The 20,156-nt window shown below is 36.3% G+C and overlaps 1 protein-coding gene across 2 annotated transcripts; it reads right to left on the bottom strand.

The window, feature by feature from the left end:
• Positions 1-1,783: 1,783 nt before the first annotated feature.
• Positions 1,784-19,750, bottom strand: FTSH12 (FTSH protease 12). Of its 2 annotated transcripts, XM_039045248.2 has the most exons (19): positions 19,038-19,750; positions 18,464-18,648; positions 17,571-17,797; positions 16,632-16,903; positions 15,803-15,880; positions 15,473-15,715; positions 15,237-15,377; positions 14,735-14,902; positions 13,933-14,045; positions 12,541-12,757; positions 11,833-11,904; positions 10,710-10,829; positions 10,449-10,565; positions 10,185-10,361; positions 9,749-9,868; positions 9,547-9,621; positions 8,941-9,048; positions 2,567-2,647; positions 1,784-2,282 (listed from the first exon to the last, which is right to left on the bottom strand). In XM_039045248.2, the coding sequence occupies exons 1-19, from the start codon at positions 19,437-19,439 to the stop codon at positions 2,205-2,207; spliced, it is 2,994 nt and encodes a 997-aa protein (XP_038901176.2). In that variant the 5' UTR covers positions 19,440-19,750; the 3' UTR covers positions 1,784-2,204. The 2 variants fall into 2 exon arrangements, with proteins under 2 accessions (XP_038901176.2, XP_090162238.1); XM_090306112.1 differs by lacking the exons at positions 1,784-2,282; positions 2,567-2,647 and adding an exon at positions 4,403-6,323.
• Between the last annotated feature and the right edge of the window lie 406 nt (positions 19,751-20,156).

Here is a 20,156-nt window from a genome sequence, read left to right as displayed (position 1 = left end):
TTCTTATTTAAGCAACAAACATATGCAATGTACACCGAGGGCCCTCGTCTCCACTAGATCTCACTTGTTAATAATAGTTCTACATTTTGTTTAATATATGTTTTTTAGGGTTTTAGATTCAAATTTTAGATGAAATAATTTTTTTTAAAACACTTTTTATAACAAAAAAATGAATGGAAAATAATGTTAAGAAAATATTCTTGTTATACATTTCATTTCCACAATAATTTTGATATTTTATTTTAACAAGAACATTTTGATTTTTTTTTTCAAAACTATTTCAAATAATAACATTTTTATAGAAAATAAATATTCATCGGTTAAAATTATTATTGTTATTATTAGTTTAAAATTTAGAAATTTCTCATATTTTGTATTTTATTTTTAAAAGATAGAAAACTAAAAACGATAACCGAACCTGTATAATTTCGCTATATAAAAAACTGAAAACCAGAAATTGATTTTCAAAAACCAAATAGAGTCTACCAATAAAATGGTATGTACTTGTGTCGGATTCTCAGTTATTGTAAATTTTTTCATGTTTATTTCTTAATTTCACATTAACAATTTTCACTTCTGTTTTTATATATAATTGAATTGTAAACAATGCCAAAAATATCTTCTTCTTCTTGGTTTAAAAGTTTTGTTTCACATCAGTTTTTTTTTTTTTTTTTCATTCTAACAACAACATCTTAAAGTTTTTTTTTTTAAGAAAATCAAAATTAAAAGTTAAAATGGTCAGAAAATGAAAATAAAATTAATTTATTTTTTTCTTCCAAATTTAGGGAACCACAACTTTTCATTATGGGAGTATTCTTTTGGTAAAGAACACAAATTTGATGAACTCAAATAATCTATAAAAACATAGAGAATTTGATTAATTTTTTTTTATATACAATTACTCACCGTTTCGTGTTCATCAAGCCAATGCTATTAACATTAATATTGGGATATCTTTTATACTTTAACCAAAACAAACTAAATTACTAAAATTATACATATGCTTTGAACATTGCCCCTCCTAGATTTTGATTGAACATCTATTTATTCATAGATAAGTCGTTTGTTTGGTAAATCAGTTATGAATTATTTATTAACTTCGATAATTATCAAAGGTCAAATTTGTTTTATTCATTAATCGGAATTTTTGGAGAATTGAATTGAGTTATAAAGTTTGTGTTTAAGGCGTTAGATGGAGTTTCAATGAATGTGAAAACTTCAATAGTAACATCAACTTATAAAACATTATTATGTTGTTGTATTCAATTGATTGTTTTGTAAAATTTTCACAGACAGAAAAAAAAAATGTCAAACTATTTATAGAGGTAGTAAAAAAAAAAGCTAATAGATACTATAGGCACGGGTAGACTTCTATCAACCTCTATCAAAGAAAATTAAAATTTTACTATTTTGTGTATATAATTTTTCTTATTTTTCTATTTTTAAAAATCATCCTATTGTTTTTATAGTAATGATTAAATGAGAAGTCTAATGAAAGTTTGAAGAACTAAAATTAGTATTTTAAAATTTTATGGACCAAAATCAAAATTTAGCAACTGAATAATAAATTCAAGAACGAAATTATTGCAACATTAGAAAACAATCAAGCCAAAATTTAGTCCATTATTTATTTACAAATTTTAATTGTTCATTAATCAATATGCATCAATTGAGCAATATTGAAATGTAAAATTGAGATTTGACATATGAACTCAACCGAGAGATTTTAGCTCAATTCATCTTTGCATTAAAAAAACAAACAAACAAAACAAAAAATCAAAAGAGAGATGAAACTATCAACCTTTAAAATGGTTGTTTGGTATGTGATTAAACAATTTGATAAGTTGCAACAATAAAAAATGGCAAAGATCATACTTCCCAAACATGTTGATTCCAATAATTGCAGGCATCTTATTTATACATTAGAATAGTTAAATAAATAAAGAATACAACACAAAGGTGTAAAACTCATAGCTGCTCTTGATACTTTCAGCCAACAATTCTCAAGAAGGCTGACATTTGACTCTCTTATTATGCCGAGGGTGAGGCTTGTCAATGTCGAGGCCAACGCCAAGGCCGATGCGCCGTACAATAATTTGAGATGTTCAATTATGAATAAAGCAGGAGCCTTTGCTTTGCTTAGCTCCTCCTTCGCTAGCTCTTGAACATCAAACCAACCAACAGCAAGAACAGAAACAGCCCCTTCAACATCTGTGCAGGGGTGCGGGGTATATGTCGAGAGGTCGGTACCGCAGCTTATCCTTATGAGGCAGTGCTCCCTCCTAGACAAATATCCAGCTTAAAAATTCACATAACCCTTACATTTAAGATCACTTCTTAATTTTGTTTGCAAAAATGATTCCCAAAGGAAAGTGAGCATAAAGGGAAAACAATATAGAACAAATCTTGTTCAAGTAAGCAGAAATGGATATCAGGGTATTTTGTTTTTTTCTACTATCAAAATTATCTTTATGTCCTAATTATTTTGTTCTTATGCTTTAGTGATGAAAGAAACTACGCGCTCTCTACATATTTAGTTGATTAAAACAGGAAGAAATACGATTACCGCGTCCAAGTCTATCTGGAATGGCTTGATGAAATCCTCGAACATGGCCGGTGATAGGTCCTTCAGTTTCTCTTTAACTTCCTACAAGAGGGAGCAAACAGAGGAATGATAAGGTACGTCCGACGTGTGAAACCAAAAAATTCAATTAGGTAAAAATGGTTTCGGTTAAAAAATCAAAAAGTAAAATAAAAGATTTTAGTCTGGCACTAATACAACAATTACCCGAAACGAGTCTCGAGCTAAAGCAAATCTTTTTAGGTTAATGATTGAACCAAAAGAAGCAACGGCCAAGAAAATAATTTCAATTATTAGTTTTTAGTTTCATAGTTTTTTTTATAAACGCCCCTATTCTTGATCCCCCTTTGTAAGCAGGTATTTGTTCATCTATATTGGTTCTTGATGAAACCAACACACAATTTACGTGGAAACCCTAGAATAGGGAGAAAAACCACGATACAAATCTTTTCTTATTATTTTTAATTGATACACTGAATACAAGAGAACAGGGTGAATAAATAGACAATAGAGAGCCCTAGGGTGAGAGACAATTACAAAAATACCCCTAAGGTAAAAACCCTATTTTCAACACTACCCCTCAAGTTGGTGCATAAATATCAATAAAACCCAACTTGCTAAGACAACAGTCAAAATTAGGTCTCAGTAACCCCTTGGTGAGAACATGCCACTTGTTGATTAGAAGGGATATAGGGGATACAAATGCTCCCATTATCCAGTCTTCTTTAATGAAGTGTCTGTCGATCTCTACATATTTGGTTCTGTCATGTTGAACTGGGTTGTTTGCGATGCTTATTGCAACTTTATTATCACAAAACAACTTCATTGGAAGATCCCTGTCTTGGTAAAGATCAGTCAGCACCTTATTTAACAGATTTCTTCGCATATCCCTAAACTCATTGTCCTGTACTCAGCTTCAGCACTACTCTTAGCCACCACTCCTTGTTTCTTACTTCGCCAGTTGACAAGGTTACCCCAGACAAAGGTGCAATATCCAGAGGTCGACTTTCTATCAATGACAAAGTCTGCCCAATCAGAATCTGTGTAGGCTTCAATAATCCTTTTCTCAGACTTCCTGAACATTAGACCCTTACCGGGGGTCCCCTTCAAGTACCGAAGAATACGCTCAACCGCATTCATATGTTCCTCATAAGGAGCTTGCATAAACTGGCTTACCACGCTTACTGCATATGAAATATCTGGTCTTGTATGGGACAGGTAGATCAACTTCCTAACCAACCTCTGGTACCTTTCCTTGCTAACAGAACCTCCGTTGTTTGTAACACCAAGTTTTGCATTATACTCCACAGGTGTGTCAGCAGGTTTACAACCAGTCATGCCTGTTTCTTTGAGCAAGTCAAGTGTATATTTCCTTTGCGACACTGAAATACCTTCTCTTGATCGAGCCACCTCCATTCTCAGAAAGTATCTCAGCTTGCCAAGGTCTTTAATTTCAAATGCTCTGGCCATTCTCATTTTAAGCCTCATAATTTCATTCTCATCATCGTCAGACAGAACAATATCATCGACATACACTATGAGGACGGCAATCTTCCCAGAGTCGGACCGTTTCGTAAATAGTGTATGATCTGAGTGTCCTTGGTTGTACCCCTGTGTTTTAACAAATGTGGTGAACCTATCAAACCAAGCCCTTGGGGACTGTTTCAGTTCATATAAGAATTTTTTCAGTCCGCAAACTCTGTGCTTGAACTGACTCTCGAATCCCGGAGGCGGGCTCATATAGACTTCCTCCTCAAGTTCTCCATTAAGGAACGCATTTTTAACGTCCAACTGATGCAGTGGCCAATCTTTGTTTACAGCAATTGACAACAAAACCCGAATAGTATTCGGGTTTGGTTACGGGAGAGAACGTTTCAGAGTAATCAACTCCGTAAGTCTGGGTGAAACCTTTAGCAACAAGTCTAGCCTTATATCGATCAATCGTCCCATCTTATTTGTATTTTACGGTGAATACCCATTTGCATCCAACTGTCTTGTGCCCTTCAGGTAAATGCACCTGTTCCCATGTGCCATTTTTCTTAAGCGCCCTCATTTCTTCCATAATAGTCATTTTCCATTCAGAGTTCTCCATTGCTTCACGAATACTGCTTGGGACCATGATAGTGTCCAAGCTGGTAGTAAAAGCTTTAAATTCGAGAAACAAATTATTATATGTCATATAGCTGTGCATAGAATACTTTGCGCATGAACGAGTACCTTTCCTTAGTGCTATTGGAAGATCGAGAGAGGCATCATGATTTTCCACCTCTCTTGGTTTCTCAGCATGATTGGTCTGTAAATCAAGACTTTTAGTAGTATCTTCCACTTCCTTGTCAACAACAGGGCTTTTCCCTTTACTATTATCACTCTCAGCTGTTTCTTCATCTGTCACATATTCAGTATTGCCACCTCCACCTCCTTCATCCTTTTCTTCCCTGCACTTGTCAGTCTCCATACATATATCAACATTATTCGTTTCAGGAATACACGTACCTGAACCAGATGCAGGGTCTGATTCCTGGACCGCAGCCGTCTGATCAACAAGTGGCAATTCTTCCTTTCTACGATTCTTCCTATAGTAGGTTATCCAAGGAATCTGGTTGGTGAGGACAGGACAGGCTTTTTCAGAACTAGTAGAAGGAATCAGGGTGGAATCCCCTAAGGGAATATAATAGGCGGACCAGTTAGGCTCTTCACTTAGGCTCTCCCCCTGAAGATGACTAATGGGGAAGAAAGGCTGGTCTTCAATGAAAGTAATGTCCATGGAGACAAAGTATTTTCGAGAGGACGGATGATAGCATTTATATCCACGTTGGTGAAAAGGGTACCCAACAAAAATACATTTTTGAGCACGAGGGAGGAATTTTGTACGATTTGGGCCATGGGAGTGGACAAACGCGACACAGCCGAAGACACGGAGGGGTACATCAGAAATCAGGTGAGTAGTCTGAAAGGATTCTTTGAAAAGGTCCAAGGGATTATGAAAGTCAAGAATACGAGAAGGCATACGGTTGATGAGGTGAGCCGCTGTAAGAATGGCATCCCCCCACAAGTAGGACAGAAGAGTGGCAGACAACATTAAAGACCGGGCAACCTCCACCAGATGGCAATTTTTACGCTCGGCTACTCCATTTTGTTGGGGAGTATAAGCACACAAGCTCTGGTGGACAATTCCCTTAGACACAAGAAAGTCATGGAAAGAGGTGTTAAAGAACTCTTGTCCATTATCACTCCTCAAAATCCCAATTTTGGCATGGAACTGGGTTTCAACCATGGTATAAAATTGTTTAAAGGTAGAAAACACCTCTGACTTATCGGCGAGTAAGAACACCCAAGTAAGGCGTGTATGGTCGTCTATGAAGGTGACGAACCAACATTTACCAGTAGAGGTAGTAGTTGGTGATGGTCCCCAGACATCACTATGAATGAGTGAGAAGGGACTAGACGGCTTATAAGGTTGAGAACGAAACAGAATACGACTTTGTTTGGCACAAATGCATACATCACAATTTAGAGACGCTATATTAATATTGCGAAATAAATGCAGAAATAAAAATTTCATAAACTGAAAGTTCGGATGTCCTAAACGATAATGCCATAACATAAAGTCATTTTCAGAAGTAGAAAACTTTAAAGACATAAAACCAGTGTTGTGATCTTCCCTAGAAGAAGCATCGTTAGAAAAGAAGTAGAGCCCCCAATCATGCCGGGCAGTGTCAATCGTCATCCCCGACTTCTGATCCTGAAACACAACAGAATCTGGTGAGAAAATAGCCCTATAGTTCAGATCTCTTGTAATTTTACTGACCGATAAAAGATTATATGAGATTTTAGGCACATGAAGTGTATCACGTAATACACACCATCAAACGGGGAGGTATTCCCTTTCCCTGCAACCGGGACAAAAGACCCGTCTGCAATTCTGATACGTTCATTCCCCGCACTCGGACAGTAAGAAACAAACAACTCTGAAGAACTAGTGAGATGATCTGTGGCCCCTGAATCTACGATCCAGGGTTTCTTGCCATTAATGCTAATAAGGCCAAAAGATGGGAATGTACCTGATTGAGCAATGGCACTCACCCCAACAGCATTCAAATTGGTCTTACTATCGGCTGAGGACTGATGCTGTGTATTCTCAGTAACGGAATCACTTACAAGAGCACGCCCAGAGTTTGATCTGTCATGTGACTATCATTTCTTACTATTTGGGGGCCTGCCGTGCAGCTTCCAACATTGGTCCTTCGTATGCCACGACTTCTTACAATGCTCACAGACCGGTGTTGGCTTTTTATCACTGTCGGAATTGGACGCCTTTGAAACAAAGGCTGATGCATCAATAGAGGCTGTCACAGGATTGTTCATAGCCTGTGATCGGTCTTCTTCTAGTCGAATCTCTGAACACACCTCTCTGAGAGACGGGGTAGGTCGTTGACCCAATATGCGACTCCGAACACTGTCAAATTTTGGGTTCAATCCAGCTAAAAACACATAAACCCGATCTACCTCTTCAAGTTTCAAATACTGCGCCCTATCTTGTGCGCAGTTCCAAACAATCTCCCGGCACAAATCCATCTCTTGCCAAAACACTGGTAGTTTATTGAAGTAGGAAGTAACGTCCATGGTCCCTTGCTTGCATTCGTGAATCTGTTTGTGTAACGTTACAACCGGGATGCGTTCTGTCGTTTCGAGTACAAGTCCCTAGCTGCCTCCCAGATATCTCTAGCAGTTGCTACATATAGTAAAGGTCGGCCAATCTGGGGCTCCATACTGTTGATAAGAACAGACCGTAACAGAGAATCCTCCCCTTTCCAGATTCTTTCTTGAGGATCACCTGGGATAGGTTGCGGAATTTCTCCGTCAGATACCCGAATTTGTGCTTTCCTTCTAGGGCCATTCTAATCGACTGGGATCATGAAAAATAATTCTCCCCATTTAGTTTTTCTCCGACCAGAATTTCAGCATAATTGCCCATTGAACCAGTTAAGTTGTATTGGGCAAAATAGAGAACGAGTTTACCGGATTCTTTGGACAAATAGGTTGTTGGGGATTTGTGCCAAGCATTGTATCGAGATCTGAAATCTGCTGGTGCAGAGAGGCCAACTGTTGTCTCACATCGTTGGAGTAATGAACCGAACTACAAGCGGCTGGAAACTGGGCTGCCATGGTTGGCTGACCACATGTTGCCGGCGGGAAGATGGTCGCCGGCTGAGAGATCGCCGGTAGGTAAGAGGATCCCGGCCGGTTGTGCTGCTCGAGGTGGCTGTCGGGCTGCCGCTAGTTGAATGCGCCTAGGACAGAATCAGAGAGATCCTGTTCTCCTTGCCGAACGAGTGGGTTCGCCGGATCTGACGCGAAAACCCTAGGGTACGCCGGCGCGGTTGAGTTTCTGCAGGTCGAAGTTGAAGCCGAAGCCCTAGGCGCGATCGGAAGCCCAGCCTGTTCGTCGAGTATCTGCAGGTCGAAGGCACGATCGGGAGCTGTCGAAGAGACTTTGTCTACCAAAGGGTTGCTGCGGATGCGGACGTCCCCGATCGAAGCCAGATCTGATCCGCCTCGCGGTGGGTCTGAGGGGTTGCTGCGGTTGTACCTGATCTGAGCCGGATCAGTCGACGGTGGCGCGAGACGAGGCAGATCGGCTCTATTTGCGTATTCTTCAGATCTGTCCGTGTGCGGCTCCCATTGACGGCGGCTCTCTGTTGACTGCAACTGGACGGCAGAAATTAATTCCGGTAAGGCAGCTTGAAAACACTCCTTTACCGCGGCCCGAATAGCAGTTTTCAAATCAAAACTCGAAGATCCACCAGCTGAAGGCGACTGTGGATGGTTCTCTTCCGTAATGACTAGGGTTTCGTCCCTTGGCTCTGATACCATGATGAAAATAATAAAGGAGAGAAACTAACACACAGTTTATGTAGAAATCCTAGAACAGGGAGAAAAACCACGATACGGATCTTTTCTTATTATTTTTAATTGATACACTGAATACAAGAAAATAGGGTGAATAAATAGACAGTGGAGAGCACTAAGGTGAGAGACAGTTACAAAAATACCCCTAGGGTAAAAATCCTATTTTCAACCGTTCCATTGCAAGATAGTATAAATGGACAGGATTCATATTATGCTCATGTGACAGTAGGGAACACAGTTTAATTGATACTAATAGGCTTTTCATCTAATCATCTTCAGTAATCAGGGATCCCTTATCTGGATTTATGTACAGTGCACGTGTGTGCCAGCATGTGTACATGTGTTTCTTTTGTGGGAGGTTTTGGGAGAATTAAATCACTATTTTAAGTTTATAATGAAAAACAAAATTGCATTACAATTTGACGCAAGGAAAGTAGATGTTAACATACCAATCCAGTTATTCTAGACTTATCCAGCAGTTGCTCAGTAATCATATCCAGTATCTGCCTGTTTTCCCTCAAACCGTTTATCGCTAATTCTTCCGTCTCTTCGATATACTGCAAAAAAGTACTCAAACTTAAAGATGAGCTCCCAACCAATCAAGGGTTTTCTTTTTCCTTTTCTTTTCTTTCTACTTTTTTTTAGTGAGTCTAGGGATAATTTTATACCATAAAACCAGTAAGTGTACTTCAGAAATACTGTTAACATTGTTCTTGTTCTAGAATTACAGATTATTATTGGCCATATTGACCATAAATTGCATAGTACACTTGATTGTTTATAGACTTGCATCTTGAGACATTTCTAATTTTGTGGCGGTGGTGCGAAATTTAGCAACTGAATTTTCAAGTAGTTTATGGATGTGAATTTTCCAATTACTTTTTGCTATAAATATTTGCATATTAGCAAGATGCTCTTATATTGTATTTTCATTTACTATTTTAATGTCCAGCTACAAGTTGGATTGATGCAACGATGTGAATAATGTCATGCATATAGCCTCTTCATAACACAATAGGATACAGTTAATGAAGATTTGAAACAACTAAAAGTACCCTTGTCAACTCCCGCGAAAACAGCTCAGACAATTCGAGTGTCATGTTGGCCGGAATCACTTGTGGATCATCCCACTGACACAAGAAAGAGGCGGAAGATTAGCCAGTTAGATGAGGGTACTAAATCAAAGGTGAATAATATCAGGGTTCTTTTTTTTTTTTTTTTTTTGTCATCATTTTAACCACTAAAGAAAAAGATTACCCTATATCTAATCAATTCTCCATCTGGATTATCTGGTTGATCCGCCAACCCAATCCTCTTCGTTAAAGCAGTAAGCCCAAGTCTTGAATTTTGAGGACTGATTACCATCTCTCTAGCAATCTGAAAACATAAGTAACTGAAGAAGTTTAACTTTAGATAAAATTTGTATACATTGTTTTCTTACATGCCTGCCTTTCCAATTAAGAAAATAATTTTTAAGATAATTCCTTTAGAGCAAAAATTTAAATAAATAAAATAAAATAAAATAAATAATCCAGCTTTTTGTGCTAAGCAGTTTACAGCGTCTGTGTAAGGAAATAATTAATTGTAAAATTTTATTTAGAAATAAGAGCCAGGAGAGTGAGTTCTGTTTCATATTATCCAATATAGTAATGATTTTTCAAATTCTTCCACAAAAAAGACTAGAAGTACAAACCTTTGTTATTTTCTCTAGGTCATCCTTTCCTCCATCAGTTATGTCATTGCCAAATACAAGACGTTCAGCGCAGCGTCCTCCATGAGCAACTACCATTTGCATTTTCATGTAACCAAAGGTGGTGTAACCTTGATCAACCATATCTTCTCGGGGAAAGAAAACAGAGATTGCTGTTTCCTAATATTGAAAGGAAAACACGTTAATGCATTATCCTTCAAACAAAACTAAGTAGCGTCCAAATTCAATTTTTGGCAGAAATTCCACCTTGCCCCCTGGTAGAAGCTGAGAAAAGGCATGCCAATCAAAACGAGGAAACAAGTGGGCTAATAATATATGACCAGCTTCATGTACAGCCAGCAGCCTCCTTTTTTCTGAAGACACCTATTGTGCAGTCACCAAAAAGTAATATCATAAATGATTCAATAATAATGACCATGGTACCATGAACTGTTAACCCCCCCACACACACACGGAAAAAAAATGTAAAATGAAAAATAAAAAGGGCGAGAGCGAGAGAAGTTTTACTCTTTCTTCACATTTCTGTTGCTCTTCTTCAGTGAGAAGTACACCCATACCCTCAAGCAGTTGTTTATCTAGAACATCAACAATATCTTGCTGGTTGATCTTGGAATGTCCCTTCCTCACCTAGTATCCAGACGAGATAAAACATCAGAAGTGAAGAGTAAACAGAGTCTCTACTAAGAAGTGAGAAGTGGAAGTGAGAAGTGTCGTTACAGAATTCTAATAATATAATAATTTGTGACAACTTCGCATATCACTGCAAGATATTTAAGTGACCCATTCATACACTTGAAATTTAAAAATAAAAAAGAAGTATGCACAATAGTGCTGAAATGACGATATGGATTGCAATTATTCATATGAAATCTGAGTGGCCTACTTGGGGACCATAAAATGAAAGACATTTTGATGTAGCCTCTAATAGAACTTTCTCCAAGAATCAAATCAAAGTCTTCATTATCAATTAAAAGTTATTGTTTAAAAAAAAAAAAAAAATGTATTAATTGAGAATTAAATGTAAGATAGGATCCTAAAAGGATAACTAAGAGAGAACTAAAAAATAATTAGGAAACTAAAATGTAATAATCAAGGATTAACCTAGATTAATTTGAATTTACCAATTATCCCAATCCTATTACAACACATTTACAATAGTCAGACATCACAGCTTGGGAATGGGGGATGAGTCAAAACTTCATAAGAATCTGCTCAAAATAATGAGTACTAATTACTACAAGTAAATACTCCAGCTAAGGATATACATGTGCACAAGGGTATCTCACCGACAATGTCCCAACAGAGCACGAAAAAAGTGTTACATTAGATGATTATAAAATATTTAAAAATATATATTCAAAAAAACTATGACACTGCAGTTAACAACCTCATCCAGGAGTGCCTTACATCCTTTTTTTATAACAATACTTTTCTTTTAATATTGATTAGAAGGCATTTTTGTATTCGTTGTTTGTGGAAAGACCTTATATGTTTTAACTTTTTCCCCTAACTTGTGTGGTGCATCAATCAGAAACAGAAAGAAGCATCCCAGGGGTAATCCAATTAGTGATATACACTTCAGAATCGGATGTAGAACAAAAGGATGATATTCAAGAGGCATATAGCATACCGACATTATTGCCGCCTCATTGACAAGATTCCGTATATCTGCTCCAGAAAAACCAACTGTACGGAAGACAAGCTGTTGAGTAAAAGATGGTGGAGATCATTAGTAAGTAAAGACCCAAGACTAATTTGAACCTAATAAGAAAATGCAACATTAGGAATCGAAATATTAATAAAGCAATCAAAGAAAGGAAATGAACACTACTACTTGGGTTTGAAGCAGTGATAGTTTTAAAAGTGTCCTTTCATAGTGTCTTTTCAATTAATATAAATACTGATGTACTTTTGTCATTCCTTTTATCAGCTATGATGTAACATATAGAAGCTTGTCTGATCCTCTTTCTTTAAAATCCTGAATTTTGACCTTGAATTTATGAAATGTAATAATGGGTAGTGACTAGCAAATTGTAAAGGAAACATCACTTTTAGTCCCTATACATTTATTAAACTCACAAAAGATAATTTATTTAGAAAACTTAAAAACAGAACAAGTCATTGGGAGAAGTGTGCAAGGGTGGTGGCCAGCTCACCAAACATCAATAACTATGATAACCTACAGCAGTTATGGAGTTGTTCGAGAGATATCTTAATAAACAACTCTATGCATTTGAATCAAAATTTAGTGTAAATATGCTTGATATGCAATTTGAAATCAATTTTTTGTTTTCAAAAGGATGCAAAGCAAACTGGAAAAGGAAGAAACCAAGTTTACCTTCCCAAAATCAACGTCCTCTGCAAGTTGCTTTCCTGCACTGTGCACACCAAATATTTGTACTCTCTGTTTTGCATCTGGCAATCCTATGTACAAGCGACGATCAATGCGTCCAGGACGAACAAATTCTAGGTCTAACTCATCAGGCCTATTGGTAGCACAGATGAATATGACAGCTTGTCTAAGTGAGAACCGATCGACGCCAGTTTTCTCCTTCCTAAATATTACAGGACAATAAAACTAATCAGCTAAAGAGGGAAATGCTAAAAATGTTTGCAAACCCTAAATTTATATGACTGAAATTCTTATCTCATATCAACAGGACTGAAACTATAAGACACTATACACTCTGGGGAACAAAAAGAAGACAACCTAAAGCCAGGGTAGTGGAAACACAACACAGAAAACATTGTTTAACATTGTTTAACAACATTCAGGCTGACATTGAGGATCCCACATTAGAAAAATCAAGGGACCTCACAATCTAAATAAAATAGATGAACTACTCCTCTCATTACCAATTGGTTTTAAGATGGAATTGTATGTTATCTAATATCTAATATGGTATCAGAGTCCAAGAAACCCAAACGAGCTTTCGATCCAAAAACAAAAATTCAGATCCAATCCAAGGATGGTGAGCCTAAATAGGCACAATCTTAAGGGAGCATGTTGAGGATCTTACATAGGAAAAATCAAGGAATCCACAATCTTAATAAAATAGATGGGCTACTCCTCTCATTGCCAATGAATTTTGAGATGGAACTCCATGTTATCTTAAATCATCAATTGACCTAAAAACTTAAACTAATGGGTGAAGATAAATTTAATATTATATCACAACTCTAACAACTCCCCTCTCACTTGTGGACTTGAAATTTGTACAAGACCCAACAGTAGAAGTCAATATTAATTGGGGAATAAATGACATTGCAGGAGCTTGAAAATAGGACCTCCTCCTCTGATATCATGTTAAATTTTAGGAATAAAATTATTTTTGGTTGAATATTTTCAATTTAGGCTTTCTTATATAGAAGAGACCTCATACAAATATGGAAAAGAATAAAGACAAAAAGGGTAAATATTTGACTATTAATATTTATACACAAATATTCATAAATGATAGAAATTCGAATGGTTGAAAATTCAAATTTTTGACCACTTGGTTCAGGATATAATAGCTTAACTAGTTGAGCTATCCTTAGCTGGGCACACCACATAAAACTATTTCAAGAACACCTTCCAATTATGGGTAAACTAGATACAGACTTAGCTAGGTAGTGAAATGGCCTCACTTACTAGTTATGTTATGCTAATAGTCATAGCCATTTCGGCCATCTTATATGCTCATTCATGTTATGCATAGTGAAAAAAACATATCAGTTAAACACTAACTCGCCATCAAGTTGGGCAATCAATGCCTCAAAAGTTGCCCTTCTTCTTGGATCTTTTCTCGCATGCCTTCCAGCAATAGCATCAATTTCATCCACAAAAACAAACGATGGAGCCTGCACACAGGACAGAAACGAGTAATAATTGTCTCCCATAAATAAGTCGCAGTTATGATCGCGGAACAGAAAATGGCAAAGAAAATGTCAAATAGCCCTTTACAGATAAACTCAACTAACTCTTTTCATACTCAAGAACCTCCTGACATTTCTTTGTTAACAGGGTCGTTGCACACAAACTCAAACTAATTTTCAAGACATCAGCATTTACAATCTACAGATAAGAAGGGGGAGTTCTTTCAAGAAAAATTTAATTAACTATTAAAAAGAAAAAAGAAAAAAAGAAGGAAATATAAAGTCATACCAAGAAGGGGGGAAAAAAGAAGATCCCAACAAAAGAATCCCACTTGCTAGAAGAAGGACCATGAATCCAAAAGGATCAAGCCTAACTGATAACTACAAAATGCTTTAGTAATTCATACTTCAAGAGAAAGTGAAATTTTATTCTCAACATGAAAACATATTATTTGACCCGTGAAAGGACTTGCAAGTTACAGAGAGAAAATGGACAAATAGAGAGTAAATTGGTTGAGACAGAGAGTGAATTGGTCCAAAAGAAAGGGAAGGGACATATTTAGTCTATTGAGAAGCTTTCAAGAGGAACCAGTATTTTCTCAAACGTGAATCAGGAAAATAATACTAATATTAACACTAATAATAAACACAAACTTTCAAATAACATAGCCTACGTTTCTTCTTGCAATGGAAAACATCTCATTGATCCTTGCTGCACCACTTTTTTCACTATCTGTGAACTCTGCCCCAGATGCAAACACGAAGGGCAATCCACTTTCCTTGGCCAGTGTCCTCGCAAAAAGTGTTTTCCCAGTACCAGGAGGTCCAGAAAGGAGAACGCCCTGTTTTACCCAAAAACCAAAAGGTCAAGTACTGTACAAGTGGTATACGAAAAGAGAATACCAAAGAATGAGAAGATGCTTTATACAGAGAGCACAGTGAATACCTTTGATGTATATTGACAAAATACAACCACGTGTCAAGCAAAGTACAAAATAACAGAAAGGGTAAATAATAAAAGGAGCAAAACAGATAAAATAAACCTAGTGAACCACAGTAAAAATATAATTCTATCAAGTTCATCTCTTTAGATTCAGAGAACAGGGCAACAACAGAACCACCCATGCTTCACACTGTATGGAAAAAGGTTAAGGAAAAGAAAATGGGAAGATTTACCCGTACAAACTGCACCCCTTTTTCATAGTACTGCATAGGATTCTGCATATAAATCATCAATTCATCAAGAAGATCCCAAACATCACCACCCAAAACTACTTCCTTGTGCATCGATGTTGTTTCACCAACATTCCCGACTGGCTGGCCAAACAAAAATGACCAAGGCTGAAAACATTAGACAGGGAAACCAAAGAATACATGATTGGCAAATAGAAAGAGAATAACCAAAACTTTACCAGGATAAAATTTTCAGCATATGCCATGTCAAAAAGTTGATTGTACTTTTTATAAAGAAAACGCTTAGAAGTAATACTTAGAAGCATAACAGACTCTCTAATAAACCATAGGATCAATATTCCAGGCAGCAATGCAATCAGAACTTTGAGAAAATAATGGATTTGGCGCTTCTGAAGAAGATCGACTTCAACTCCAGAACTGGTGATAGCCTCAAACAAGTGAGGATCAAGGGGAATATCAACCTATCCAATGTAAGAATGATAAGCAAAGATATACTTGGGAGAAACAGTGCATAAAGTGGTACTATAGGGGCCAACCAATAAACTTACAGTATATTCTAATGGAAAACCTTCTTTCATTGTTACATACAATCTTTTCAAGTCCTCAGTGAAGACAACAGCAGCAACCTGTCCTAAGACAATCCATGGCATCAGAGTAAACCGGCTAAATATAAGATTACGTAGAAAAACCTTTTGTAGTGCCCAAATGAAAATATAGAATTTTTTTCTGAGAGACTCGGACACGATAGAATAAACAAACTTCTTGGTGATATTTTTAGCATTAAGAATTCATTCTGTTTCAAATGCAACTGATTTAATGGTTATAACTCGCTGATACCCAATTTCATTTTGCTTCCCTATACATATTGGTGTAAAACCAAATGATAGAAAAAACTCTCAAATGATTTTATTATGTCCAAAATACTGACCCAACCTATTATTTAAAGGCATGGTTTAAAAACAAACTGTTTTACAAAGACTACCTGTAATTAAAAGGTAGTTGGTTAAGGTCTATTAGTTACAGCACCTAAAAATTAACTAACTAACTAAACATTCTTATAACTGATACATCACATACATATATATAATATATATGTATATGTATATACACACACATATTTACATACATAAATATATATAGGATAAAAGCTTCCATATAGATTGTAATGAAAGACAAATGCAGTATTTTAATGAATCGGCAACTTTTAAGCGGAGTTCATAATCTTTGTATGCTTACCCAAAAAAGAAAATGAGGGGGGGAAGCACCTGAACTAAGAGAAATTACACTAAGAACCCAGGAGAAAAGACAATTTAAAGTTGTCAACGTCAATAAGTCAGATTGCCAAGAAAGGCAAGAATATAAACAAGAGCATTGTACCTCAGAGGAATCAAGTTTGTCAAGAAAGTATGTGTAAGGAAGTTTCGGTCGATAACGCCACCATCTCTTCGATATCCAAAGTGCTCTTGTTCCTTGAGTATCTGTCTTTTTTTCTACCACATCCTTACGAAGACTCTTTTCAACCTCTTTCATGTCAAATTCAACAACATATTTAGCACGCAAAGAATCTATATCTTCAGCTAACTTCTCTTTCCTAAGGATCTCCTTCCACGTTTGTAGCCTTTCACGCCAAGTTCCAGTTTCCTTTTGTCCTGCATGAGTCAAGTATAAATGTTTCTGGATCTGAAGAATAAAAATCAAGCGTATCACTAGACATAGATAGATTTTTAAATAAAATATAGCACAATTCTCTATGGCCTTTTAGTTGTGATAGAGTCTAGCTTTACATGTTCTACTAGAGTGCTTAATTACCAATTTGTATGAAAGATAGTACTACGGCAGCTCATCCTGTAGAAGAATACAAGCTCAATTCAAACAAGTCATAATACAATCTCAAGTCGCAATTTATGGAAGCCATGGCACAAGTTCATTTGTCTTTTCTACTTTGCACAACACTAAACAGGTAAAATAGTTACAATTTATGGAAGCCATGGCACAAATTCATTTGTCTTTTCTACTTTGCACAACACTAAACAGGTAAAATAGTTACGTTGCACTAGTTTAAAAATGCCTAGAATTGTACATGTACAGTGGAAATAAATAAAACAATGGCATTATTCGCATGTAAGCATTATATGTTTTTTGGGTGAAAAATTTTATAAAAAATTAAAAAAGTATCTTCCAATAAATAAATTGTTTGGGTTCTCAATAAGGCATTGATTTCAGCATGAATATGCTTCTGAGGTACAAATGCAGCAACCAAAGTGAAAAAATAACAGATAGAATATAAAACACATGAGTTTATCTATAAATCGTAACCTGATATCCCCAACTGTTCCTTTAGCTCCTCCTTTTCATCACCCTTAAATTTTTCGTCACTGTCAATAATCTTTTTAACATTATCTTGCAGAGGCTCTGAATCATCATCCCATGCATCTTCTCCAACATAGGAAGAATCTTTAACAAGGGTTCCATCAGTTCCTTCAATAAATTTCTTTATTTTCAGACCTTTAGGCGTTGTTTTCCTCCATAACCCTTTCTTAAACCTGCAGAGGCAGTACAAAATCCAATTGTGACTTTCAAGGCAAAGCTGAGAACAACCAAAACGAAGCTCACACTCAAGTCCAGCATTTCTAATCAAGCATATTGGTCTTAAATCTGTAAATTTCTAAGAGTTCCCTGAGATATTTAGTAGAGGAAATAACCTACTGACATTATAATTTACCCTTTCTGTGCAGCAGAATAAAGAATGTAATACCGTTTCAAGCTAGGTTGAGTACTATTAGATTTCAAATGTATGTGGGTGTGTGTGTGTATTCATTTATCGAAGCTTTGAATCAAGCTCCTTGCTGAACGAGAGGATGAAAGAAAAGTAGAGATCATTACTTGATACTGAAATTGAACTGTATAGCCAGGGACAATATCCTTATCTTAGAAAGTTTTCACCATCTAACCGACATAATCTAATGTATTTTATATTTACATTCCCATTGGGGAATCTTAGACTTCATTACAAAATAATTATGTAGCACCAATAAAAGTTTTAATATTCTGTCAAGATAACCGTGAAGCACAATATGGGTGCAACTTCGGCTTTGCTATAGAATAAATAGGCAGCACAGAGTAGACAATATTAAGAATTTGATGGTACAGATATGCATTTTACTTGGTATATTGCTTTGGCAGTTGGAAAAGAGTAAACTGAAGCTCACTTTCTAATATTATCAGGAGACGGCTCGGGAATCAATGCCTCCATATAAGCCTCCGTAAGCTGAAATTTTTGGCGATCTACAAACGGCGCTCGAACTGCCATATAAATTCTTTGACAGGAAACAATTATCACAAAAGCATAGAGAAACAGAGCACCCACTCGTTTTGGCTCCCAGTTCTTGAAATCCTGGAATTGTAAAAGAAAAGAGTAAAAAAACTATAGCATTCTCTGGCTAATTCCAACAGAATTGTAGGTGCAGAGAAATTGAGAAAATCTATAGCAGATAATTTCAAGTTTCAATCGCATGGCATTTTCCATAATCAAAATTTTGAAGCTCTCTTTCATTGATTGGAACTTCAGGTTTTTTGTCTCCTCTGACGTCCTTACAATTTATGAACCAGTCGTAGAACATCGTATTTCACGAAGAGTGGCTTTAGAACAGAAGTGACTAGAATGAAAAGCTACATCATCTACGTTGCCTTTTAAATTTAGCATGATGACTCAATATCTATTTTTTAATCGACTTCTCGAACAAAAAAAAATAGACCAATGTTTGAATTGAATTGAAAGATTACCTTCCAGCGCTCCCAATGATTCCAGCTTACAAATTCCGGCAATGTTTCAGTCTTAAACCTCTGCAGCTCAGCTCCCATATTCTCTAACCGTTCATTAGCCCGCCCAAAAAACTCAACCAACTTCACATTAGTATTTTTCAAATCAAACCCAGTTTCCTTTCTCATAGACTCGCCAAAATTCAACCAGAATCTCTCGGAGCCGCGACGAACTGACCTACTGAAACTTCCCCAAGGAGATTCCTCAGCTGCATTACCGTCACCAGATCCTAGAACTCGAAATTTAGCCCTCTGGCGAGAGTACTTAGCTCGCCGCTTGGCTGGAAGAGTGAAGAGAACGACATTTTGAGATCGTTGGAGGAACGAAGTGGCGGGAGATAGAAGTCCGTTGGTTGCAACATCCATGTTCGAAGAAATCGAGTTGCGATTGTGGAAGATAAGGTGAAAACTGAAATGGGAATGTTGGTAACTGGGGTTTTAGCTAGGGGTTTATATGATTACCCAGACATGGATAGAGCTGGTACACTAAAATTCGCAGCTAAAGCTAAAGCTCCATCAGAACCATCGCCAATGTTCAGAATTCAATCCGAAATAGTTGAAGGTACAGAATTTTCACTGCTCTGCTGCCGTTTCCGTCGTCTTTTCCGGTGGATTTTTGCCCGTGGAATAGCTTTGAGCTGCGTAAATTGATTGTAATTTTTATTGGAAAATTGTACAAAATGACCTAATAACCCAGAACTTTTTTATGTCGGACCCACACTAAAAAATTTTGGATAGGTTTAGTAGAATATAAAAATTTGAAAATAGGAGATTAAATGAAAACAGGGTTTGTTTCATATGTGTTTTGTAAAATTCAGAAATTGATTCTTGCAGTTACTTCCTAAATATTAGTGGACAATCGATTATCGTTCATTTATTTATGAATATATTTTAGGTTTAGAAAATGTGTAATTATTGTTTTATAAAATTATATAATTTATAGAAAATTTTGAAACTTTTGTCTTATAGTTTGGAGTAAATTAAAATTTAAGTCTTATAGTTTATAATTATATTTTTTTATAAAAACTTCATAATAAATATTTCCTATGGTAAGAAAATTTAATAAACCATGTGTACTATTAA

This window comes from Benincasa hispida, chromosome 10, assembly GCF_027475165.1.
Source record: "Benincasa hispida cultivar pf3 chromosome 10, pf3_genome.v1.1, whole genome shotgun sequence".
NCBI lineage: Eukaryota > Viridiplantae > Streptophyta > Magnoliopsida > Cucurbitales > Cucurbitaceae > Benincasa > Benincasa hispida.
Note: the sequence above shows the minus strand (reverse complement) of the source record. Positions and strands in the feature narration are given on the sequence as shown.